Source organism: Chamaea fasciata, unplaced genomic scaffold (genome assembly GCF_029207755.1).
Source record: "Chamaea fasciata isolate MVZ Bird 193981 ecotype frontalis unplaced genomic scaffold, bChaFas1.0.hap1 SCAF_29, whole genome shotgun sequence".
Lineage (NCBI taxonomy): Eukaryota > Metazoa > Chordata > Aves > Passeriformes > Sylviidae > Chamaea > Chamaea fasciata.
The window spans coordinates 5125796-5151423 of NW_027094114.1; the positions used below are offsets into that span (position 1 = coordinate 5125796).

General features: G+C 50.5%; 1 protein-coding gene and 1 long non-coding RNA gene across 3 annotated transcripts; one reads left to right on the forward strand and one right to left on the reverse strand.

The window, feature by feature from the left end:
* Window positions 1–660: 660 nt before the first annotated feature.
* Window positions 661–3963, forward strand: LOC136302548 (toll-like receptor 13). Its single transcript, XM_066206022.1, has one exon. The coding sequence runs from the start codon at window positions 661–663 to the stop codon at window positions 3877–3879; it is 3219 nt and encodes a 1072-aa protein (XP_066062119.1). The 3' UTR covers window positions 3880–3963.
* Window positions 3964–22936: 18973 nt separating this feature from the next.
* Window positions 22937–25171, reverse strand: LOC136302541 (uncharacterized). 2 transcript variants are annotated; one of them, XR_010724076.1, is made up of 3 exons: window positions 25124–25171; window positions 24977–25020; window positions 22937–24611 (listed from the first exon to the last, which is right to left on the reverse strand). It is a non-coding gene; the product is annotated as an uncharacterized lncRNA (long non-coding RNA). The 2 variants fall into 2 exon arrangements; XR_010724077.1 differs by having other exon boundaries at window positions 22937–24615.
* Between the last annotated feature and the right edge of the window lie 457 nt (window positions 25172–25628).

Here is a 25628-nt window from a genome sequence, read left to right on the forward strand (position 1 = left end):
GGCTGCACTGGGGGGATGACCCAGCTATGTGCCCTCGTACCCCTGCCAGCCCCCCGAAGACCCTGAAATCTGTCCAGGCAGGGGCGTCCCCCACCCACGTCACAGGGAGGTGGGTGGGGCAGTGGTGACAAAAAGCGATACCCCAAACTTCCCTTTTCTAACCCCAAAATCACCCAAAGCGGAGGCAGTGGCACGGTTGGAACTTGATGGGGAGCGGGGGGTTCCCAAAATCCCTGGGGACTGGGGGGCGAAGGGTCCTTGGGGGCTATGGATGTTCTTTGGTGCTGAAGGAGATCCCTGGGCCCTGATGGGGATCCCTGGAGTGTGTGTGTGGGTCCCTGGGATGTGGATGAGGAGTCCTTGGACCCTGAGTGGGGATCCTGTTGTTCTGGTGGGGGTCTCTGGGGTGTGGATGAGGGGTCCCTGAGCCCTGAGTGGGGGCTCTGGGGTTCTGATGGTCTCTGAGGTGTGGATGAGGGAGTGGGGTCTTTGCGGTAGTAGTGGCGTCCCTGGGTTGCGAGGGGATTCCCTAGGGTGGTGGGGGGAATCCCTGAGCCCCAAGTGTGGTCCCTGGGCCTCGAGGGGGATCTGTGGTACCAAGGACATGCCTCATCCCACTCTCTCCCCACTGCATCCAGGATCTCCCCAGGGTGTGTCAGGATGTGCACCCCACTGCTGGTGACGCTGGTGACGCTGGTGACACTGCTGATGGTGCCTTCAGGGGTCTCTCCCTATGGCTTCCGCAACTGCATCCAGGCACCATGGGACCCTGGGCTGTTCCGCTGCATCCAGCGCTTCCTGAGCACCGTGGGGGCTGCAGTGGATGACCTCCCCTCCAATGCCACATCCCTCAACCTCTCTGTCAACGTCTTGCGCCAGGTGCCCCCTGGTGCCTTTGCCCACCTGCCACGGCTCTACACCCTTGATCTGACCCACAACCAACTGCAACACCTGGCCCCAAGGGCTTTCTGGGGGTTGTCAGCACTGGCCCACCTAGACCTGGCCCACAACAACATGTCAGTGCTGGCCACAGATGTGTTCACTGGGCTTGGCAACCTGAGCACACTGCGGCTGGACCACAACCCACTACAGGAGGTGGCCCCCAGGGCTTTCTGGCCACTGGCCACACTCAGCACGCTCTCACTGCGGGGTGGCCGGCTCAGCGCACTGGAGCCCGTCGCCATGGCTGTGCAGAATCTGACACGCCTGGACCTGCTCGACCTGTGTGGCAACATGCTGTCAACATTGGGCCCAGGGCTGCCACCCACGCTGAGGGTCCTGCGCCTCTGCAACAACTCCCTGGGAGCTCTTTCAGGGGCCACCTCTGGGGTGATGCCCCCAGGGCTGCATGTGCTTGACCTGTCCTACAACAACATCTCAGACCCTGCGCCGCTTGCTCGCCTGTGTCTGCACAACCTGACACACCTGCACCTGGCTGGGAACTCACTGGACGTGGTGCAGCTGCTGCACGTGGCTGGAGTCTCCCCGCGCCATGTGGATGTGTCAGGGCTACAGATGGGCACAAGGGACTTGACATACCTGTGCAAGCAGCTGACAGGATTACCGCTGCAGAGGCTGCGGCTGCAGCGTTTGCAGTTTAAAAAAATGCCCCGGGGGGCTCTGACTCATTGTCCGGTGCTGGGTGCCCTGGACGTGTCTGGCAACCGGCTGCGGCATTTGGGCTGCATAGGGCGGCTGCTGAACCAGAAGCAGCAGGCAGCACTGGGTGAGCTGGTGGCTGAGCATAATTTGCTGCAGTGGCTGCCATCATGCCGCGGGACCCCAGTTCTGCACCAGCTGCACAATATGTCCCTGCGCTTCAACCGCATCCTAGTGGCTGGTGCGGGTGCCTTTGACAATGCACCAGCACTGCGGCAGCTGCGGCTGGATGTGAACGGGCTGGCACGGCTGGACCGCGCAGCGCTGCGTGGACTCCGCAACCTGCAACACCTGCGCCTTGACAACAACCTGCTCACCGACCTCCTGCCCGGCTCCTTTGCCGACCTGCACCAGCTGGAAGACCTCAACCTGCGCAACAACCGTGTGGCCGTGCTCTTCCCTGGTGCCTTCAAGGGGCTTGACCGCCTGCAGATCCTTGACCTGGGTGGGAACAACCTGCGGCACTTGGCAGCCAGGGCATTCCAGGGCCTCTCACAGCTTCGCCGGCTTTACCTGGACCGCAATAGGCTGCTGGAGGTGAGAGCAGCCACATTCCGGCCGGTGCAGGTAACACTGGGTGTACTGGACCTGCGCGCCAATGCACTGCGCTACCTGAGCCGACACCTGCGGCAGCAGCCACCTTTCCGCTACCTACATAACCTCTACGACCTGAAGCTACAGGCGCAGCAGCCATACGGGATGCGTGTGGTCCCGCAACGCTTCTTCCAGGGCCTCAGTGCCTTGCGCTCGCTCTACCTGTCACAGAACTCGCTCTCGGCCATCCCTGCTGACGCCTTTGATGACCTGGCACAGCTGAAGTACCTGACCCTGGCTGACAGCAATGGCGGGATGGGCCACCTGCCTGCTGGCATCTTCAAGAACCTGAGCCAACTGCACAGCCTGAACCTGGAGAGTGCAGGACTGCGCAGTCTTGGCCCTGAGGTCTTCGGGAACCTGACGCAACTGAAGGAGCTGCGCCTGGCCAAGAATGAGCTGCGTGCACTGGATGTGACTCTGGCCACACACCTCCCCGCCCTGCACTACCTGGACCTGCGCAAGTGCCCACTGAGTTGCAGCTGTGCCAATGCCTGGCTGCCTGCCTGGCTGGTGCGTGGGCCCGTGCAGGTGGTCTACCTATATAACTACACCTGTGGTGAGATGGGTGGGACCTCCACATACCTGCACTGCTTTGACACACGTGTGTGCTACCTGGACATGGGGCGGTACCTGTTTGCAGGGACAGCACCGGCTGTGCTGCTGCTGCTGCTGCTGCCACTACTGCACCACCGCGGGTACTGGCGGTTGCGCTACCAACTGTTCCTGCTGCGTGCGTGGGCACGTGGGCGCTGGCGGCGGGAGCAGCGGCGCTACACCTACGATACCTTTGTGTCCTACAACTCCGGGGATGAGCAGTGGGTGCTGGAGGAGCTGGTGCCTGAGCTAGAGCGTGGAGCCCTGCGGCTCTGCCTGCACCACCGTGACTTTCGCCCCGGCCGCGCCATAGTGGACAACATCGTGGATGCTGTGTACAACAGCCGGCACACAGTGTGTGTTGTGAGCCGTGGATACCTGCGCAGCGAGTGGTGCTCGCTGGAGATCCAGATGGCCAGCTATCGCCTCTTCGATGAGCTGCGTGATGTCCTTGTCCTCATCTTCCTCGAGGACATCCCTGAGGCCGAGCTCTCGGCCTTCCACCGCATGCGCCGTGTGCTGCTGCGGCGCACACACCTGCGCTGGCCCCCTGAGCCCCCTGCACGGCCCCTCTTCTGGGCAAAGCTCAGGTGTGCCCTGAGTGGGGGGGAGGACGAGGAGGAGGAGGACAGGGAGAGAGGGGGCAGGGAGGAAGGGTGCCCTGGCACAACTGAGACCCCTGGGCAAGTTCTCCCTCATGAAAACAACCCTCTGCCCCCAAATCACTGTTTTTTATCTGGGGAAGGTGCCCTGTGGAGTGGGGATGATGACAGCAAGGAGGAAGAGGAGAAGGAGGAGAGGAAGACGGGGGGCAGGGAGGGAGGCTTCCCTGACAGCACTGGGACCCCTGTGGAGATTACCCCTCAGAAAAGCAAATTTCTATCCCAAAATCACCGGCTTTTCTCTTGGGAATGTGCTCTGCACAGTGGGGATGAAGGTAACAAGAAGGAGGAGGAGGAGGAAGAGGAAGAAGAGGAGAAGGCAGGGGAGGGGGAGAAAGGTTGTGGGGATCGAGAGCAGTTGCTCTAGAGCAACCTCACCCTGGTGTAATGGGGATCCCCAGGGACATTCCCAATGAAAAAAAAAGTGGTTTTATCCCAAAATCTCTAGTTATGCTCTCAGAAATGTGCAATTGGGATGATGGTAATGAGGAAAAGGGGAAGGAGGAGGAGGAAAAGAGGAGGGCAAATGGACCTCAATGTTCAGATGCAGCAAATGCTTCATCACTCAGTTCCTTTTCCCGGCACGTGGGAGCTGCAGCTCTTGCACATCTGGCTCTTCCTGGGCACATGCTGCTGTAGCTCAATTGGCTGCTTCTGCCCGTAGCGGCACCCCCACGGCTGGGGAATTCCAGCGGTATAAAGAGGCACCCATCAATCCATCTCACCACGCACCCTCCTGTCCCCCAACTCAGCAGCTCCCGAGCCCCGGGCACGTCCCTGCCTTGCTCCCCCCTGATCCTTACCAGCAGCAGGATGCACCTGGCTTGACTGGCGAGCCGGAGTGTGCTGCAGTTGACCAGGCCGGCCGGCGCCGCGGGCTCATGACCGTGATCACGGGGCCGTGGCAGCTGCCCAGGGAACTCCGTCCGTAAGCGCATCAGCTGCTGCCCCGGAGCAGGATGTGGCTCTGCCTGCTCTGTCTTGAGAGACCGAAGCTCTGCTCTCGACCCTGGGGCGCTCGAGGTTGTCCCTCCCGGGCCAGTCCCCAGACAGCCAGACGCTGGCAGTGACAGGCAAGGAACAGCCTTCCCTTACCTCCGGCCAGTGGGTGCATGACGCTGTCGAGGGCCAGCAGTGAGCGACTGATGCTGGTCCCTCCCACAGCCCCTCTCCCCAGTCCTTGGTGACCTAGACTCACTCCAAGACCGCTGGGTCAGTCAGGCTCACCTTGGCCACACGCAGATTCCCAGCAAAGCCAATAGTGGGGTCGGTCGTGCTGCTTCACTTGGATCTGTGAGAACAGAGATGGCTGAAGCTACGGCTCCAAATGCCCCTGGGGAGACTAGTTGGAGCAGGTGGCTGCATTGGGACTAGGGCTCCGTGTTGCCCATGGAATGGGTCAAGTGAATCACACTGGAAGATGGGGCAGGAGTAGGAGAGGAACCTGGCGTGCTGTGAGCATGAGCCAAACACCCGGAGATGAGACAAGGAGCAAAGTAGGGAAAGGATCTGGGAAGAAGGGACAGAGTTATGGAAAAAAATCAGCAACTCCCATGTTTAGTGGTAGAGAATGATACAGCTGGTTGGGTTTCCAAGGGCCCTGGATTACTCCCCTGCCAGTAGCAATGGGTGAGGCATCAGGTTCAGGCGGAAGTGATAGCCAGAGCCTCCATCTGCCCAGGCAGCTGTGACAGCCCTGCAAATTCAGGGAAGTACGTGGCTAGAATTGAAATCCACTGGCAAGTTTGCACCAAAAAACTGGGGAGCACTTTGACAGAGTCTTGGGGTGTGTGATTCCCGGCTCAGTGCTGAGTGAGACAGCCCTGGGATGTTGATCTTAGCAACTTCGTAGCTTCATTTCCAGCACTGGTCGGACCAATACCACAGCCAGCAGCACTCACCTGGAGGGTGCCTTGGGAGTGGGAGGAGGTGGCGTGGGCCTTGGCGTGATGCTGTGCTGGTTTTTATTGCCCTTAACCAACATCTCTAGGATCTGCTCTGGTGACGTGGGCTGGGAGAGAATGGGCACAGAGATCAGCACCCCAGACTTGGGACCCAGACACCCCAACACAGCCCCAGGCACTTGGGCTGAGGCATCCTGCAGCTCTGCAGGCCCTGTGACAACTTGGGGTCATATCTGCTGCCAGCCAGGAGCTGTGCAGGTGGCACCCTGGGATCTTTACACCCCTTGTCTCCCCAGGACAGGAGAGAGAGGAGTGGAGGGGGAGAGGAGGGAAGGGAGGCTTCCTGCAGCAGCCCCTGTGCCAGGGGTCACTCCCAGGCTCGGCTGGGATGAGGCAAAGCTCATCTCCCTCCCTGCTCCCCTTTAGGGCAATTCTTCTCCCTGTTTTGTCCTCTTCAATGCTGCAGAGACAAAAGGAGTTGCCAAACCAGCACTGCTATGATGCGGAGGTCACCCTTGAACCTTCCCCTGAACAAGCTGACAGCCCCATTCCCACATCGCTTCCTATGAGGTGTTTCTGCTTCCAGAGCTTCTCATTCCTCTTGTTTGCATCCATCTTCCAACACCCCTTTGAAGCCTCCCCACCAGTATGGCCATCCAAGTTTCAGCCAGAACAGAGTCGTTAAAATAGAATTAATTTTTTTTTTGTTGTTGCAGTAACTGAGGGGTTGCTGTGGTTATTTCTAGGAGGTTATTCAATAACATCTTATTTGCCAGGGGTAAAGGAAAAGGACTCTCTCCCTCACTTCGGAGAGGAAGGGATTCCTTTTGTGAGGAGAAAGCATGGCAGGTGAAACAGTCAGTATTGTCACAGACTTTCTATGCAGATTCTTTGTCTTATACCTTTTGTCATTAATCTTGTTTCTGTTACTGTTTGTGTTCTTATTTCATTGCTGTTTCCAGTAAATTTTTTTTTTGTGTCAAACTGTGATCTTTGCCTTTTGTGCTTCCAGCTGGAGGGAGCAGGGAAGCAAGAGCCAATGTGGTTTCAGTATAATCATTCAAGTATGGAATACCATTCTTAAAACATGACAGCCTTAATTGCTGCCCCGTGTGAGGCACAAAGTGCTGAGATAACAACAGACCTGTCTAGAGCTGATTGAAAACACATGTGATCTAAGCCTTTGTTGTATTACGTGCAGAGCCACTGGTCACAATGTTGCTTGGTCTGTTCATGTGGGCGTGGTACCTAATCCTGTATGTATTCCCATATGTTCTTTTTCAGGGCAGGGAGAGGGATCAGGATTGCTTTGTTGCTGTGCTGTGGGATATCAGTTTATGACATGGTAACATCAAGGGCAGTGAGGGTCATTTGGGATGTGTCTTCAGTGCTTCTCTCCTGCCCTTGCCTCAGGTGTTATCTCTGGGTGTCCATTAGTAATTGTGCCCAGCCTGTGGGGGGAACAGGGGAGGATGGTTTTCCCCAGCCTTTCACCTCCTTTTCCTCCTTCAGGCCTGTTACAAGAACTTTTGAGAATTTTGAATTGCCTTTGGATGTTAAGGAAAGTATGTTCTTGTTGCTGTGTCAGCCAGGTCTCCTCAGTGTGGTCCACATCATGTTTAAAATTACAAAAGGAATTTTCAAAAAGGCCATTCAGAGATCTTCTGTGAGGCAGGATAGTCAGGGATCATATGAAATATGGGAGGACACGGGTCAGTGTTTGGAGGATTTCTCTGGTCCAATGGTTTGGAAGTTTACCCCTGAACTACAGAACCCTGTTAAAGTGATAAAAGAGATGAAAGAAAAATGCTGTAGTGAGTCTAGAGAGGCACAAAGTTATGCATTGTGCTGGGCCCTGGATACTATTTACCAGGCACTGTTCCTCACTAGAAGCACCCTCAGGGGGAGGAGGAGGAAAGGAGAGCAACAGGCACTGTGGGCACTCCAATTGCAGCTGAACCCCAGGAACAACATGTGCCGGCAGCAGTTGCCCCCCTATACAGAAGAAATCCAAGACCAAATCAGTTTGGTCAGTGAGGGAGGGAGAGGAAGCAGGGTCCTCACAACAGGAGGAAGATCCAGATGAGGTCCAGTGTTGTGGTCTGGTCTGGCTGTGAAGGTGCCACGACCTTCTTCACTAGAGAAGTCTTTAAAAAGACACATATCTATGGAGGCACAGGGTCTCTCAGGTGCAGTGATCAGCTCTTTTGTGCACTCTCAGGTGCAGAGTGATTAGCTCTTTTTGTGAGGCTGCCTGAGCAGCAGAGCCGTGTTGGCCAGCTGTAAGAGACGGTCCGAAGATCCCTCATTTTCCTCACGACCATTGTCAAGCACAGACTGAAACCCCTAAAAGGGACTTGAAAATCTCAACACAGGAGTTCTGGCCTGGCTGAGGTGGGATGTTGGCCAAGTGCTGCCTGCAGGTGTGTTTGATGGAAAACACCCAGCACCCATATGGGAACATCAGAACCTGAGCAGAAACAATGGGCAAGTCACGGTGGACTGCGCCTGTTGACTTGTACTGGTTGACACTGTACCTGCTGACGACCGACTTGTTCTGAGTTCTCTAAATGAGCACACTGCAATGATTTCCCCCACCTGTCTGGCCAACTGCCTGTCGCTTCGGAGAGGACTATAAAAACCCTGGAGACTCCCGCTCACTTTTGAGACCTCCCCACTGGAGAAGATCGCGTCTATAGGCATCTTCAAAAGCCTCGAGGACTCGACCCTCCATGCTGGTAGCTACAATCCCCTTCCCCTCTTTTCTGTCTTTCTTACTATTCTCTTTTCTCTCCCCACTATCGCATTTGTTGGCACTAAATAAAGGTGCATTTGTGATTGAGTAAACTGAGTTTGTCCCCCACTGTGTCTTTTGTGCTCTGAGATCCCTAAAACGAACCATCACAAACCCCGCTTATGTGAGCGGATCGTGACAGCCACCCTGGGCGACGCAGGAGTAAAAGCAGTGAGACAGGCTTTCCAATCGCTAGGAGAGCTGCTTTATTCCATGAGGTCCGAAGAGGAAACAGCCGGCTGGGTGCAGGGGAGAGAGACTAAATAGGGTAGCCAGGGGCAGGGTTTCACAACTTGGCCAATAGGGAAAGGAATTGGGAAAAGTATCCAAACCTGACCAACCAGGGAAGGGGAAAACCAGGAACAAGGGAAATAACCAATAGAGTATAAAACATTAACATAGAACTGCAAGGGCTCATGGGTTGAAGCACTTTTGCTCACCCTAAACTGCAAGAAAATCTCTCAAAGGGAAGGCACAGCAAACTGAGTCTACGGGCTGCACATTCTCCAAAGCAGTTGATTATTCTGTTTGGGTGGTTCTGGGAGCACCACAGCTCAGGGCACACAATCCATGTGGCAGAAGTTTGCATGGACTGCATCACAGTTGTATGTGAGTGCTGACAGTTGGGTCAAAGAGGAATTTTCAAGTATCAGGCAGCAGCAGCAGAGCCTGTGGGAAAGCAAATCAAATTAATTTCCCTGTACATTGATCTGGGAAGCTGTGAGGAACTAATTCAAACAATCTAGCACCTGCTGTTTTTCCAGCTTGTTTACTTGCAAAGATGTTTATGAAGAGGTGTTGTTTCCAATTACTCAGTAACGGTGAGAGGTGTTCATTTGAGGACCAATCATGTCCTGCTCTCTTGGAACAGTCTATAAAAAGATACAATCTCTAATAAATGGGGCTCGCACCTTCTGAGAAGACTTGAGAGTTGTGTGTCGTTATTCAGCCATCCCTAATACAATAGTGATAGTTGTATACCGTCATTGGAAGTGATGTCAATGAAAGAAGGAAAGCAAACAGTTCTTCAGGTGACTACCCAGCTTTGGCAATACAAAGATCATAATTTCTTCTCCCTACCGACCTATGCATTGGCTGTGGAAAGAATGTCCAACACTGCAGACACATTTGGATGACTCAAGAAAACTAGACAGGAAATGTCCCATGGCCTGCCAGTATGGACCAGAGTCTCTGCTATTGGGAGCAGCCAAAGTCCTGCTCAGGAGAGGGGAGACATACTATGAAGTAGTGGTTTTAACTGTGTGACCATGGAGAGGACATGAGGAAGTGGGATTGAAAACCCACCTCTTCCCCAGCAGCACAGGTGAGTTGAGAGGAAGAACACCACCACAGAAAACTTGTCAAGGATAAATCTGCTCCAGTTTCCAGTGGGCAAGTTCTCAGACAGAATAGAAGGGCTGATATTATTTCTGATCCTCTTGAAAGGATCTCCAAGTCATATTTACAAGAAGTGAGCAACTAAAAGGGCCCTGGCTCCAGCCAGGTGGAGGAAAGGGACCATTTGATCTATTAGAGAATGTGGATCCGATGGCTGGTACAGCAGAACCACAAGAGTGTAAGACTTTATTTGACACCAGCATGTGATTTACCCTGATGCCATCAATATCTCTAGGGGTAGAATCCAAATCTATTTCTGGAATGACAGGGGAACCCCAACAGCTGACTGTGTTGGAAACTGAAGTGATCCTGACTGGGAATGAAGGGCAAAAACACCTCATTGTGACTGGCCTAGTGGCCCCATGTACCCTTTGCAGAGGTTACCTCAGGAGAGGATTTTGAAGGGATACATCAGAAAACAGAAAGCAGCCCTGTGAAGTCCTATGTGATGAGCTGCAGCAGTTACCAAGGGACAAGGTGTATAAAGTCAGGTTGCAGAGCTGAAAGCTGTCCAGCTAGTTTTGGATATTGCTGAATGGGAGAAACGGCCACTGACTTGTGCATAGCAGCAAATGCTCTGTGGAGGTGGCTGGACAATGGAAAAAGACCAATTGGCAGCACAGAGGGAAACCCATCTGGGTTATTGAATTGTGGCAAGATACTGCTGCCTGGGTAGAGAAGTTGGCTGTAAAAGTCCATCCTGTGGATGCTCATGTACCCAAGAAGGCTAGTGAAAAGCATCACAACAATGGACAGGGGATGGGGCTGCCAGGATTAAAGTGTGTCAGGTGGGTGTGGACTTGCCACACAATGGTGAGGTATTTCTGGCTCAGTGGGCCCCTTAGGCATCTAAGGTCATCAGGGAAGAGATGTAGCACACAGATGCATCATGACTGAGGGGTGGACTTAATCATGGACCCTATATCCTGGGTAATCCATGACTGTGAAACGTGCTGACATCAAGCAGGGCCAAGCGGATAAAGCCCCGTGGTGTGGGGGACAGTGGTTGAAATATAAATCTGGAGAAGCCTGGCAGATCAATTACATCACACTGCTACAACCTCTCCAAGGCAAGAGTTACATGCTGACAGTGGTAGAAGGCATGACTGGATGGCTGGAGACCCATTCCCATGCATTACGCTACTGCCTGGAACACCATGTTGACCCTTGAAAAACAAGCCCTGTGGCAATGTGGCAGCACTGAAAGAATTGACTCAAAAAATAGGACTTATTTTAAAAACAGCCTCATGCACATCTGGGCCAGGGAGCACAGCATTGAGTGGGTGTACCACATTCCCTGTCATGCACCAACCCTGGGAAAGCTGAATGGTGCAATGGACTCTTAGAAACCACCTTGAAAGCAATGGGTGGTGGGACCTTCAAACATTAGGATCTCCACTTAGCAAATGCCGCCTGGTCAGTGAACACCTACCAGGCTCTACCAATTGAGCTTGTTATGCCTAATCATTTGCTCTGGCCCTGCCCAAAAAAAGTCCACATACTGGAGAAGGGGATAAAGTTCCTGTGGTGCATATGAGAAATGGGTTAGGGAAAACTGTTTGCCTCAGTCCTATCTTAGGCAGAGGGAAACCCGTCCATGGAATCCGTGGGAAAGACCCTATCTTTGCTCAAGGACCTTGGTGCATTATGTGGGTAATGCTGGAGGATTTCACTTTGAGTGAGAATAGTCAGTGATGTTGAATTGTATAACACTGGGTGCTGAATTACACTGCCACTGTGTGCCATAAGTCCCATAGCCAATGAGGATGGATGGCTCCAGATACACCAGTCATAAGCTCCTGATGCTGCAGCCAGCCAACAGCACTGCAGCCCTCCTGCCCTGGGAGACATCTAGGATGAACAAAATCAGAGCCATGGACTCAGTGAACTCAGCAGACAGCTTGGAGGCCCAGCCACTCACAATGGCAATGATACCTGTGCTTGTGTATATTTATATCTATATATGTATATATATATCTATATGTATTTGGTTGGAAGGTGTAGGATCTGGGCATGAGTAGGTGGTATAGAAAGAGGAGTAGATACTGTCCTGGCTTTGGATAGGGCTTTAATGTTTTCTATACTGATATAGGGAACTTATAACTAAATTTAAACAGATTATAATCTGCTGTGTAATCAAGTGTGTTAAAAACAGATAGTCCTTTGCCATACAAAAGCAGGACGTTGTCCATTTGTTTAAGGCTGACAAGCAGAAACCAGTGCTCAAAACCTGGAAATAACTTTTGTTATTTGTAGTTTAGACTATTTAGACAACATCGATTTGTAGTTTAGACTATGCCCAGGAGCCTTGGAGGACAAGAGACAAAGAAGGCCTGTGCAAAGACCAGGTTCATCCAAGCAGACACCTGAAGAAGAATATTTTACTTCATCCAGTGACCCTCGCCTGAAACCACCAGGAGACAATGCACAAGTGCAGACCAACAAAAAGCTGATTAACATACGAAACAAGAGTAGGCGGAGATAACTTCTGAATATGTATAGGCAACGTTGAAACTTTCATAAATATGGACGAGTTTAAGTGTATTTGAACAAAGTGCCTGCTCTGTTTGGGGCACACGTCTTTGGTGGAGCTATCCCCCTGTGCATCCAGGCACCAAGTAAAACATACCTACTTCATAATGTTTGGTTGTGGAGTCTTTGTTGCGCTTCAGTACCACCTCACCTTTTTGTCAGGGGTGGGGGAAAGGGACTTTCTCTGGCCTCTAAGAAGGAGGACGTGGCTTCTGGATGAAAAACATGATGGAATTTTCTGCCATTGTTCATTGTCTTGGGGTCCACATTGAGCACTTTTGCATGAGTTACCCTTTTTTGTATACTTTTCTTATAATTATTGGTGCTGTTACTGTTTGTTTTCTTATCTCATTGCATTAAATATTTCTTATCTCAACCTGTGATATTTACTTTTTGTGCCTCCAATTCTCTACTCCATCCTGCCAGAGCAGGAAGGGGGAGGCAAAGAGGGGAGCAAGAAACTGGTATCTGGTTAGGGAGAGTTTCGGAGGGGGCACTGAACTGGGGGGTACCATTCTGAAACCATGACAGTTGCAAAGCAATCAGGAATTCCATGGCCCAAGCCAATAGCAACAGATCTTAGTGCAGGTTTCCACTGTGTTACAACCTGGTTTAAACACAGAAGAGCAGAGGAAACTAAGTCTGTGCAAAGAAAGATGATCAAACCCAGAAAGCTTCAAAATATCCCCAAAAACATAAACCAAGGTTAGATGTTGGTTCCAAAAAACTGATATATTTTATTTAATAGTAAGGAAGAGAGAGGGAAGGGAAGGGAAGGGAAGGGAAGGGAAGGGAAGGGAAGGGAAGGGAAGGGAAGGGAAGGGAAGGGAAGGGAAGGGAAGGGAAGGGAAGGGAAGGGAAGGGAAGGGAAGGGAAGGGAAGGGAAGGGAAGGGAAGGGAAGGGAAGGGAAGGGAAGGGAAGGGAAGGGAAGGGAAGGGAAGGGAAGGGAAGGGAAGGGAAGGGAAGGGAAGGGAAGGGAAGGGAAGGGAAGGGAAGGGAAGGGAAGGGAAGGGAAGGGAAGGGAAGGGGAAAAAAAAAGAAAAAAGAAGGAAAAAAAAAAGAAAAGAAAGAGGAGTGTGGGGCGGAGGGAGGGGAAATGGGGAAAGAGGGAGAGAGGGAAAGGGGTTAGGTAGAAACATATCACGCTTCCGGGGGTCCAAATGATGTCTCATTGCCTCTCTCCCCTGGTCTTCTGGGTGGTGAAAGCTCCCCACCAGCACCGTGCTGCCACATCACACCACACCACCATGTCACACTGAGAAGTATAGAGTCCAGTAGATCAATGTAGGTTTTGGGCAGGTGGAAACACCCATGTGCCTCCTTTGCAGGGGGCCAGTTTGACATTGTCCCTTGCAACACTGTGGATCACTTGCATCATGCTGCAGTGCTCTGGTGCGGGGTCTGGGAACCCCTTTTGGGGGGGAAGGGCTTTGATGGGCCATGACACCCCTCTGTCCTTCATGTAGATGCAGCTTCTCCTGGGGTGACAGGGCCCCACAGCTGAGCTCCTCTGCACAGTGGAGGATGGGTGTTAACTGCCTCTCTCCAGAGACTTTTTCATCACACACCCAAAACCTCTCTCCCCCCCACCCTTTTGTGGGAGGATCTGTTGGAATCTGGCAGCTGACAGACCTGGAGCTTCAGTCTTCACTCAGAAGGTATTAGGCTTGTGCTCTGTGAGTGTCCCCAGCCCTGAGCTGTTACTTTATCTTTATCATCGTGCAGTATAGGGTCTCAGCCAGGGCCCCATTCAGGGTGTGGTGGTTTTCTCTGCAGCTTTTGTAATACAGTTTTACTATAATAGGTCAAAGTCCTTTATGAAGATATTTAAGATATAAACTATAATATTTCAGTCTCTAACACATGGCAAACCAGGATCACAACTGGGCCAAGACTTGGCTGTCAAGGCAAAAAATTTAGGAGTGGGTCTGTTGACGATGCGGTGGTAACTGACCCTTGGAACAAGACTACAAATGGCTGCCATGGCAACAGGACCTGCTACAGGCCTCAGCTCATGCCCATGGCAGGATCTCCATGGAGCTGCTCCAAGAACTGGTGTCAGCCATGCGTCCTGGTCATGGGCCTGGAGTGACAGGATGAGGGAGAATGGCCTCCCCCTGATTGAGAGCAGGTTTAGATTAGCTTCTAGGAAAAAATCTCCCCTGTGAGGGTAGTGAGGCCCTGGCACAGGTTGCCCAGAGAAGCTGTGGCTGCCTCATCACTGGAAGTGTCCAAGGCCAGCTTGGACAGGGCTTGGAGCAACCTCATCTAGTGGAATGTGTCCCCTGGCCATGGCAGGAAGGTTGGAAGTAGATGCTCTTTAAGGTTCCCTCCAACACAAATTCTATGAGTGCTCTATTCTATTCTTCCACACTAACATTCCACGAGTGGTGTGTGATGTGGTAATCAGGAGTGTCTTGGGCAGAGCAACCACAAAACAACAGCTTTCCACTGTGGGGATAAAAGGGAGCGGGCAACAGAACTGCCTCCTTGGATTGCTGGAGGGCACACTTTGTCCTTTTTAGAATATTCATTGACAGAGTTCCTTGGGAGTCAGTCCTGAAGACAAAAGGAATCTGGGAAAGATGGAGACGCTTTAAAAATTTTAAAGCTCCAGGAGCCGTGCCCATGTGCCATAAAACAAGATGGTGTGGGAAAATGACTGGACTGGTTAAAGAGAGAACTTAGGCAGGAACTCAGGGCAAAGGAGAGGCAGAAAACTTAGGGGATTACAAGGATGTTGGGAGGTGATATAGCAAGAAAATTAGAAGGGCCAAAGCCAAACTAGAACTTTATTTGGCCAGTGTGGTTAAAGATAGCAAGAAAAGTTTCTATAAATCCCTTGGAAGCAAAAAAGGGCTCAGGAAAGTCTGCATCCTTTGCTGGGTGCAGAGGGCAGAGCTGTGTGAGGGAGGAGGAAAAGGCTCAGTCTTTAATACCAAACCCTTTAATACCTCAGTTGTCCTGAGGATGCTCAGCTCCCAGGGCTGGAAGTTGGTGACAGGGAGCTGAGTGAAGCCCCTGAAATCCAGGAGGAAACAGTCAGTGACCTGCTCTGCTGATTAGACACACACACAAGTCCCTGGGCAGAACTGACTTGATGCACTTGAGGGATCTGGAGAAAGAGCTGGCCAAGCCTATTTCACTCATTTCCCAGCAGCTCTGGTAAACTGGAGTTCCTGTTGACTGGAAATCAGCAGATATGATGCCCATCTATGAGAACAATTGGAAGGAGGATTCAGGAAAGTCCAGGCCTGTCAGCCTGACCTCTGTATTGGGGAAGGCCATGGAGCAGATCATCCTGAGTGCTATCCTACAGCATATGCAGTATAACCAGGCGATCAGGCCCAGACAGTGCACATTTGGGAAAGGCAGGTCCTTCTGTGACAGAATGACCCACTCAGTAGATGAGGGAAGGGCTGTGGATGTGTGTTCCTAGACATCAGTAAAGTTTTGACACTGGAGAAGCTGGCTGCTCATGGATTGGACAAGGGAACTGTTTGCTGGGTGAAAAACTGGCTGATGCCCAAGCTCAGAGAGTGGTGGGGAATGGAACTAAATCCAGTTGGGGCTGGTGTAGCAGGACATGTTTCCCACCACAAGAGCTTGCTAACTGGTGAAATAAATCCCTAAATACCGCTTGTCTCATGGTTATTCAGGTGCCACGGAAGTGACACTTCTAGCTGACAATAAACTAGCTGTGGAAGCTATATTGTGGAAAGACTAGCTGGACTTTCTGACAGACACTTTACTTCACAATCTATTAAAGCTGCACCCAACTTTCACAAAGCAGAAGTCTTCTGCACATTCCCTGGAAATGTGTGGGGCTTTCCCCATGAAGCCGGGCTGCTGGTTTTGTAGTGACTCTCTCAAGAGTGGAGTGAAAGGACTCTGTGCACACTCTTCCCAGTTCAATGGTAAGTCACATTGACTCCTAATCTATCTTATTTCTTTCCTAGCTTTAATAGAAGTACCTTAATGTTGTCCACTGTTTCATGTAATCTACGAGTAGTTGTTTTATACTGTGTAGTAAGTAACTCTGTTCAAGACCTTTACTCTATTATCTCCTATCTATTCAACAAATAATTCATTTTATAATAGACCTGACCTGCCACTCTTAGAACTTGCGAGCCAGAGCAATTTAAGTGCAGGCCACCTAATTCAAGCTTGTCCTGGGTTGAAGTATATTCTATCACCATCTTCATGAACTGTTGAAATCAGGTGAGGCAGTGCTCCCTGCCTCACCCACTCTGGATTATCTTCTGTTAATGGGCCCATCAGCACCTTTGCTGCACAGCTCACAGATAACCCCCTCCTGGACTATCTCCTGTTAATGGGCCCATCAGGCCTTATCACATGACTCACCATCTCATTGTGAGATGCTCCGCCCAGAGGGAGGAACCAAGCATTCCAGCCTGGATATAAGCTGAGACTCTGAACACCAGAGCGAGCCTTACCCACCGGATTCCCAGAGGACCCGAGCTACCAGACCTTTCTACAGGATCACTGCTTCAGGAAGACCACCTCATCTGGACTGCTTCCATCACTCTGCTCAGGTTGTATTCTGACCCTGTCAGTGGTCTTTTGTATTATTGCATCTATTTTATTTTACTTTCTTTACTTTCTTTACTTTCTTCCTATTAAATTGTATCTCTGACTTGGAGCCTCTCATTTGTTTTGCTTTCAAACCACTACAAAGCTGTATCCAAAAATCTTAGCCTAAGATAGGGCTTGTCTGAAGCTCCCACTCTATCCATAACAGCTGATTGCTCGTGGGTGACCCCAGGGGTCAGTGTTGGGGCCTGTCCTGTTTAACATCTTTATTGATGATCTGGATGAGGGGATCGAGTGGAAGTCACACTTCCACTTCACAGTTCCTGTGGCAGACAGGTAGACGTATTATAAAAGAAAGGCTTCATAAAATCAGGCCTTGCTCTGCTAAATTACCAGCTAGCCTGTCACTTCTTCTAAGTGACACTAAGCAGTTTGTAAGTTCCCATGAGAAACAATCAGAAGAATGAAAAGTCTGTTGACACAACAACCTATTCTTGGAGACAAGACCAGGTTGCACCTGTAATAACAAGTAATCTGTTCCATAAGAATCAGTAGAAAAAGTATGTAAACTAACTAAAAATAAAGAAGTTTGACAGATATGCAAAATACAATGTACTGACCAATGAACTAAGTTGTGAGTGTATTGTTAATCAATTAGATCTGACATAGTGCCTACTGATAATCCTATAGAATATGACCTATACAATAAAGATTTGGCTTCTTTGGCATGAGGAAATTGAGTCCTGTCTGTCTGTTACAACATCACACTAAGTTCACAAATTACACCAACTTGTGTGGGAGTGTGGATCTGCTGGAGGGCATAAAGTCTCTGCAGAGGGATCAGGACGGGCTGGATGGATGGGCTGAGGAATTTGGTATGAGGGTCAACAAGGCCAAGTGCCAAGTTCTGCCCTTGAATCACAACAACCCCCATGGAATGCTCCAGGCTGGGGAAGCAGTGGCTTGAGAGCTGCTCAACAGGAAGGAACTTGGGGGTTTCAGCTGGCAGCCAGCTGGATTTGAACCAGCTGGATTTTTTTTTGCCAGGTGGGCAAGAAGCCTAGTGGCACCTGGCCTGGATTAGCCACAGTGTGGCCGACAGGACCAGGGCAGTGATTGTCCCTCTGCACTGGGCACCACTGAGGTGCCACCTCAAGTCCTGTGTACAGTTCTGGCAAGTTCTGCAAGAGAGACATTGAGGAGCTGGAGCGAGTCCAGAGAAGGCAGTGGAGCTGGGGAAGGGTCTAGAAAACACATCTTGCCAGGAGCAGCTAAGGGAACTGGGATTCTTTAATCTGGAGAAGAGAAAGCTCAAGGGGAACCTCACTGCTCTCTACAACTGCTTGAAAAGAAGTTTTAGTCAGGTCTTCAGTCTCTTCTGTCCTGTCTCAAGTGACAGGACAAGAGGAAATGGCTTTAAGCTGGGCCAGGGGAGGTTCAGATCAGATATTAGAAAACAATTTTACTGGTAGAGTGTTCAGTCATTGGAAAAAAATTGCCAAAGGAGATGGTGGAGTTCAAGGGGTGCCTGAGTGTGGCACTTGGGGAATATGGTGATTATGGTGGTGTTGGGTTGACTGTTGGACTAGATTATCTTTAAGGTCTTTTCCAACTTTAATGATTCTGTGATTGTGTGACCTGCCACCACTGCCTCCAGCTTTGTGCTCTGGGGATGTTTTCTCAGTAGTGTCCCTCAGTGGGACCCATTAGCACTACAAGAAACTTCACAGTTTGAATCCAGCTTTGGCTCCCTTGCCAGATGCACCACAGGCCAGGGGGGCACATCTGGGCTGCTGTGTCTGGCTGTGGGGCTCCCTGTTCTGGGCAATGAGGAGGAGCTGGAGAGGCTCTGCAGGACTGACAGGATGGGCTTTGGAGCCTTTGTAGAGAAGCTGAGGGCTCTAGGCTGCTGGACTTTCTGAAGAGGAGGCCCAGGGCTCATCCTGCAACTGCCTGAAGGATGGTCTTGGGAGTGGGAAGAAAAGGAAACCTCCGCAAAGAGAGATTGGAAGGCTCAGACTGGAGTTGAGCAAAAAGAAAACTCACACAATGGGTAGAACTTTGGTGCAGGAGGTGTCCCAGCGTGAGGCCGGGCCATGGCCTGGCTCTGTGTGCCAGGAGCCGGCAGCGCTGGGTGCAGGGAGCCCAGGGAGGGCACAGAAATGCTGGGCTGAGAAATGCTGGGGGGACAGCGAGATGGGCGTGTGCAGCCGGCCAGGGCACAGCAGCAGCACGCACAGGGGGCACAGCCTGCAGGACACATGGCCAAGGGCCGGGCAGGGCTGGCAGGGCCACAGGCACCCAGGCCTTTGTCCCCTGGGCTCTGCCAGCGCCTCTGCAGGCCCCACAGAAGGAACTTTCCTTTCAGGGGCTGCACTTTGCTCCTGCCCGGCCCCTCCCTGAGGAGGCTGGCAGGGCTTGCAGCTTTGTGCCGTTTGTCCTCGCTGCCCCTCCCATCCCACTGCCCCACAAGCAGCCCCGAGCCACCCGGGAGGGACAGGCCCTGCTGTGCCAGGCCTGGGCTCAGGGCTTGGCCTTTCTGCTGCCTCCAACCAGCCCAGGCCTTGCTCAGCATTGCAGTTCCCTGCTCACAGCCTGCGGCTCCCTGCAATCCTGGCCTCAAGGATCTGCTCTCAGCAGTCCCTGGGGAGCCTTTGGCACTCCCTGCCCTCAGTGGGGCCCAGGGATGCTCCAAGGGACTTGGAGTTTTGCTTCTGACTCCTTGAGCAGCTTCTTCAACCTTCTCTCAGTCCCTGAGGATCCTGAGCTCAGCCCCAAATCTACCACAGGCCTCATTAAAATACAAGAAAGCCCTCAGGAGTTCTCTTTCTTCAATTATCTTCAAGTCTGCAAGGCTTGTAACAGTTAATTTGAATAGATTTGTAGTGTTGTTTTGGAGGAAGATTTCAAAGTCCAGCCCCTGAATTTTTTTTATTTTAAGAAAGGGAATATTTAATTGTTTTTAATTTCAAAGAAGTCGTAATAAAAGCATTCTCCAAGTGGTCTTGATGCTGAGTGTCTCCTGAAGAGACGTCACCATTTCTGACATTGCCCACCTGGGACTTCTATCACTGTTTCTTGCATCAGACTTCATGGAATCATAGAATAATAAGGGTTGGAAGGGACCTTAAACATCATCTAGTTCCAACCCTCTTGCCATGGTCATGGACATCCAACTAGAACAGGTTGCTCAAGGCATCACCCAACCTGGCCTTGAACATTACCAGGGTTGTGAGATATCCATGACCTCCCTGGGTTCCCAATCCCTTCTCCACCCAACTCATAGCTGTGCCTGGTTTTGCCCTGACCCAGGTGTAGGACCTTGCATTTGGCTTTTCTGAACTCCATGAGGTTTGCGCAGATCCACCTCAACCATGTCCAGGTGTCTCTGGATCCATCTCTTCCCTCCAGCACATGATTGCACTACACAGCTCAGTGTTGTCAGTGAACGTGCGTCAGGGGTCTCCTAGAGGTCTCCCAACCTAGTCATTCTGTGATTCTGTGAAAGCAAAATTTGTGCTTGCCTGCAAGGGAGTGCCATACACCTTTAACAGACTCCCACAGGAGTATTAACATTCCTCCAGGATTGCACTTTGCACTTGCCAAAATTTTACAGTTTCACTCCCTCCAAATGATCTGATTGGAGGAGAGCCCCCTGAAACTGTAGGGGAAGCTGCAATAGTCATGTGGCAAGCACTTAGTGAAGTAGTGGAGATTCCACCAGAATCTCAAAACTGTCCTTTTAATTAACACCCCCGGTTGCATTTTCAACCAAGCATATTGCCTTTCTTTTCTATTTCAAAGAAACGCTGAATGAACTGCATGTGGATGGATGGATTAGGCTACACCAGCCTTGAATGTATGACTGTTGATACAATTTCACTTTTACACAACCTGTGCTTCTCATCTTGTTCAAAGGAAAACTGGGCGTAGAACCATCATTTGATTTTTTAATTGTAGAACCCAAATAATGGAATGTGGGTACAACAGGGTGGCCATGGATAGAGGAATATCTGCTTTTTGACATGCCTATACCTGGCCTAAATTTATCTACAGTGGCACTACACAACATCACCTTCTACAAGCAGGAGTGGAGTATCACACATGAGAGTGAAAAACAACACTTCCCATCTCTAAAGGGAATTAAAGGAGGTGTCATTTTGATAGGATGTCGAGTTCAAAATAACACCAAGTGCATGACAACAGTCTTATTGTTATGAACTATGTTGAAGGAAAAGGTGTTGCAAGTTATGCCAAAGGGAGAAACTTTTTATATAATATATATACCTGCTCTTTTAAGCATGAGTGCTGGCACACCTTTAGAATACTCCATCCAACACATGAAATGTGTCTCTGGACAGATTACAGAATGACTAGGTTGGACGAGACCTCCAAGATCATCAAGTCCAACCCAGCCCTAACACGTCAACTAAACCATGGCACCAAGTGCCACAACGTCTTTTTTTAAACACATCCAGGGATGGTGACTCCACCACCTCCCCGGGCAGATCATTCCAGTACTTTATCACCTTTTCTGTAAAAAACATTTTCCTAATATCCAACCTATATATCCCTTGACGGAGCCTGAGATTGTCTCCTCCCATTCTGTCAGTTGCTTCCTGGAGAAAGAGACCAACCCCACCTGACTACAGCCACATTTTAGGGAGTTTTTCTTTTAATGTTAGAGATGGTGATACGTCTGACAGATGAAGTGTAACTGGGAGGCTCACTTGGCAGATAATTTTCTTCTACGTCATCCGACTGACCCTCTAGATCCAGGGCCTCATACCTATTCTGAAGTGGCACCTGGGCAGGTGATGGGGGTCAGGAGGAATTTTTATCACCTCCCCAAGTAGAGACCCATCTCCATTCCCCTTCATCCACCAGGTGTCCTCCTATTGCCTGGGAGTGGGAGGCATGGGAGTCCTCTGACTCCTGGTGGGCCTCCATCAAGAATGGAAGGACAGAACTCCACCAATCTATTTCCCTTTCACTTTCCCTAATACTTCTTAGTATTTCAACTTCCTCCCTAAGCTCAGCCACCAGCAAAAGGAAATAATTTACTTGTTCACACCACAGGCAGGCTTCTTCTACAACGCCCCCGGTACCACTGATAAGCTCAAACACTCCGTAAAGGAATGGGTCTGGACAGACCAATCCTTTATGGAGGGTTCTACCTGGCTATGTACACTTTTACTAACTGCAGTATTTGATCGTGTAAAAACCATTACTAATAGAAAAAACCCCCAAACCAACCAACCAATAGAACAGCAAATTAAGAACCCCACTAACAGGAGGAAACCTGCTTGCCCTGCCTGTGCAAACTGCCAGGCAAACTGCCATGCTGTGCCCTCAGAACCGTGTCATGCCCTGTTTGCCTGCTCCGGGTCACCGCGCTTCCTGGGGTCTTCTTTTAATCAGCCCAGAGGAAAACCCCGCCCTGCACCTGCTAATGACATCTCAGCTCTTGATCAAGCTTGGGTCTTCAATTCTAAATTGTTGTTGAAGAAACAAATTTAAGCACTCAGCCTCCAAAACCTCCACCTCCTATTGAACTGTCTCCTCACATCTATAACATTGGTCCTTAATAAAAGATACAGGTCAATAGCAAGTGTTATTTAACCCAACATGGTCTCTCAGACATGTTAATGCAGAATAATATTTCTACAAGCCACCCAGCTTGCTCACTTGCAAGATGGTTGTAAAAACGTGTTCTCACTTCATCCAGATGAGCCAGGATGGATGTGACTAGCATCCTGGTGTTAAGAATGACCCTATAATACTGTCTTTTGCATTTATGTATTAGCTTTTGCATGTTGGTATTGATTATATACATTCAAATATGGCACAATTTTTATAACTCCTTTTAGCTGCTTGCTAATACAACATAATCTACCATTTTAAGTATGCACCATATACCCCATAGAAATAGTAGTGTGATAGTATGTATACACCGCTAGTTTATGAAAGTAGTGGTTGATGAATGTATTAAACTGTAGGCCTTAGCAACACATAAAATGTTAAAATATTTCCATGTAACAGAGATAGATGTAAAGCAATTATGTTGTTTCCCACATCTGCTGACTGACCTCTCCAAGTGATAACAGTGACACAAACCAGAGCATCAGAAGAGAATCAGAGAAGAACACACAAACCAGAGCACCAGAAGAGTATTAGAAAAGAACTTATTAACTCCTCTTATCAAGGAAGTGTAAAACAAGATAAAACCACTAGAAGAAATAAAATATATTGACTGATCTGCAGGATGCCATGCAGATAAGTCAGAGTGTAAAATCAAAACAAGAAAGAGTTCCTGCACCATAAAAACTCCCAAGAATGTTTGAATAATGCATGAAACTTATGAATATGTATGTATCTCAGTAAAGTAACAGTATATAGATAACGCTGCCTTAAGTGTTCTTTGGTCAATAACCAGGAACACTCCAGCTCTTTGTCCCTTTTATCCCTTTATTAAACTTTTAAAAATATTCTAAAGAGTGAACTTTTATTTTTCACACTGGGAACAGGATTGGGAGGTGTAAATGGCATAGACTCTGAAGTAATAATAAACAAACTAGTCACAATTATAATGACTTAAATAAACTCCAGCACCTTCTATGATCTTCCCTTTCATCTTTGGGAATTAATCAATGGCTTCTGACAGATATATTACCTCAGAGGGAGAGAATTAATGAAAAGGACCATTAATTTATGATAGATGCACTTAATGTAGTCAAACTACTATCTCTTTGGCATTTATTTGCATTCAAGCTCATTTGTGAATGCAATCAATGACAGATGCAGTCATAGGGGAAAGAAAAGAAGGTACCTTACCCACTAGATTTCTAAAGGTTATTTGTGACAATGTGATTAAATTTGAAAGGAAATTCCAATTCTGGTGGTACCTAGTCAATTCTACTTATGACCCCATGAGCAGCACAGCCACAGCTTTCATGATAAGAATATGCAATGCTTTGGTAAATGACATATACCCAATCACTGCATTAGGTTTAAATCACGACGGGACTCTATCATCTGGAGCACAGATTATAGACCCGAAAAGATGGGAATCAATGGCAAAAAACTGATATCAACACATGCATTGTGCAGGAGCAACAAGGATTCATTTGCGAAAGTAACACCATCAAGGCCCAAGACATTCGTCTTGACACTGAGAAAAATGTTTGTTATTTTGAGATTCATCCCAATGAAAACCTGGAAACAGTACTTGTGTATATTGGTAAAGGATGCATTTGCATGAGAACCTCTTGCAATTTTTTATTTGTAGATAACCTTACTGTAGATACAAGTAATCACTTTATTATTTGTACTTGTTTACAGGATGAGATTTTAGTTTTTTAGCTCCTGTTTTATCCAATCAATTTCTGGAATCTAACTACATACACTCTGATTCAACATTTACAGCCTACGCCAATTGTTACGAACCTCACATCGGTAAAGGAACTGTTACAACATGCAGGCTGAGACGCTTGCTGAAACAACCTCAAGAGAATGGGAAAAAGACTTTGGTTACTCTCCATCATGACATGGAGACATGCACCATGTGATGGAGTAGGTGAAGAAAGATGGAGAACACTGATGGTGAGACACTCTTTTTGGATTGTCACCTACAACTACTGGAATTTTCAGCTGAATTCTTCACTCTGTCGGCATTCTATTAAAAGTAACTCTTTAGCTTTTTGTTCTAATAATTGCACTCCCGGCAGGGCATCCTGGGGAGCAGCGGAGCCCAGCAGGGCCCTGCCCATCAGGGGCGTGTCCAGAGCTGGCTCCTCCCCTCAGCACCGCCTCAAGCGCCATTGGACGAGGGGGTCATCTAGGATGGAGGCGCAGGGGGCGGAGCCAAGCAGAAGCTTCGCCGTCTCTGGCCCGTGAAGGCGGGGCCTGAGCAGGGCCTGGCTGGGGGGAAGGAGAGTGTTGGGGGAGGGGCGAGGACCCCCGAAATGCTGACCCTGCCCTGCCCCCCCCTCGGGGCTGGTGGTCTCGGGAGGAATGTGAGGGGCTGCGGGACGCACTGATGGGCAGAATGGGGGATCCGGGGCATCACCTGGGATCGGCTGTTGGGGGTCCCCGAGGCGCTCTTGGGGAACACGGGGCAAGGGAGGGAACTGGGAGGCATTTAGGGGTCGGGGGTAGCATTTGGGCGCAAGGGGAGCACTTGGGGTCCGGGACAACACTCAGGGAATGGGGGAGCAGATTGGGGTCCCCCGGGGGCACTTGGGGATCCCGAGGGGCAGTTGAGGCCGGGCTGCTCTCCCACCTCCTTTGCACCAGAAGCTCCGTTCGCTGCTCCAGGCTGAGCCTCTGCGGGGGGAATGCGGGGAGTCACGCGGGGTCCCCCCTGACCCCCCCAAATTCCGCTCTGGTAACCCCCAAGCCCTCCCCCAGCGGACCCCTCAGGCCTCACCCGCTCCATCGCCCACTCTCTCCTTCGGTTTCGCCCCGGCGCTCCGAGCTCGGGCGCTGATTGGTTAGGGGCGGGGACGGGCGGGCCCTGCGGCCAATGGGAGGCGGGGGCGGGGGAAGGCGGGAAGCGGCGGCGCCGAGCGCGGGGGGGGGCGGGGCGGGTCCCTGGGAGGGCTCTGGGGACTCCCGGAGGGCTGCGGGGGCTCTGGCGGCGCCGAGAGAGTGCTGGGGGTGTATGTGGGGGTCCCTGGCGGGGACTGCGCGTCTGTGGGCGCCGAGAGATACCCAGGGAGTTTTGGGGGTCCCTGGGGTGGTTTTGAGGGTCCCGGAGAAGTTGTTCGGGACCCCCTGGTCGGGGTTTATGGTCGGGGGAGGTTGGTGTGCTTCTGGGCATCCTAGAGGACATTTGGCGGTCGAGGAGGGTCCCCGTGTGGTTTGGGAGTTCCTTGGGGTGGTTAAAGTGGCAGCTGGGTTCCCGCTGACAGAGACCCCCGATCTCCCCCATG

Bases quoted from the DNA above. Each gene is read 5' to 3' on its own strand.
- LOC136302548 (XM_066206022.1), top strand. From the start codon at position 661: ATGTGCACCCCACTGCTGGTGACGCTGGTGACGCTGGTGACACTGCTG.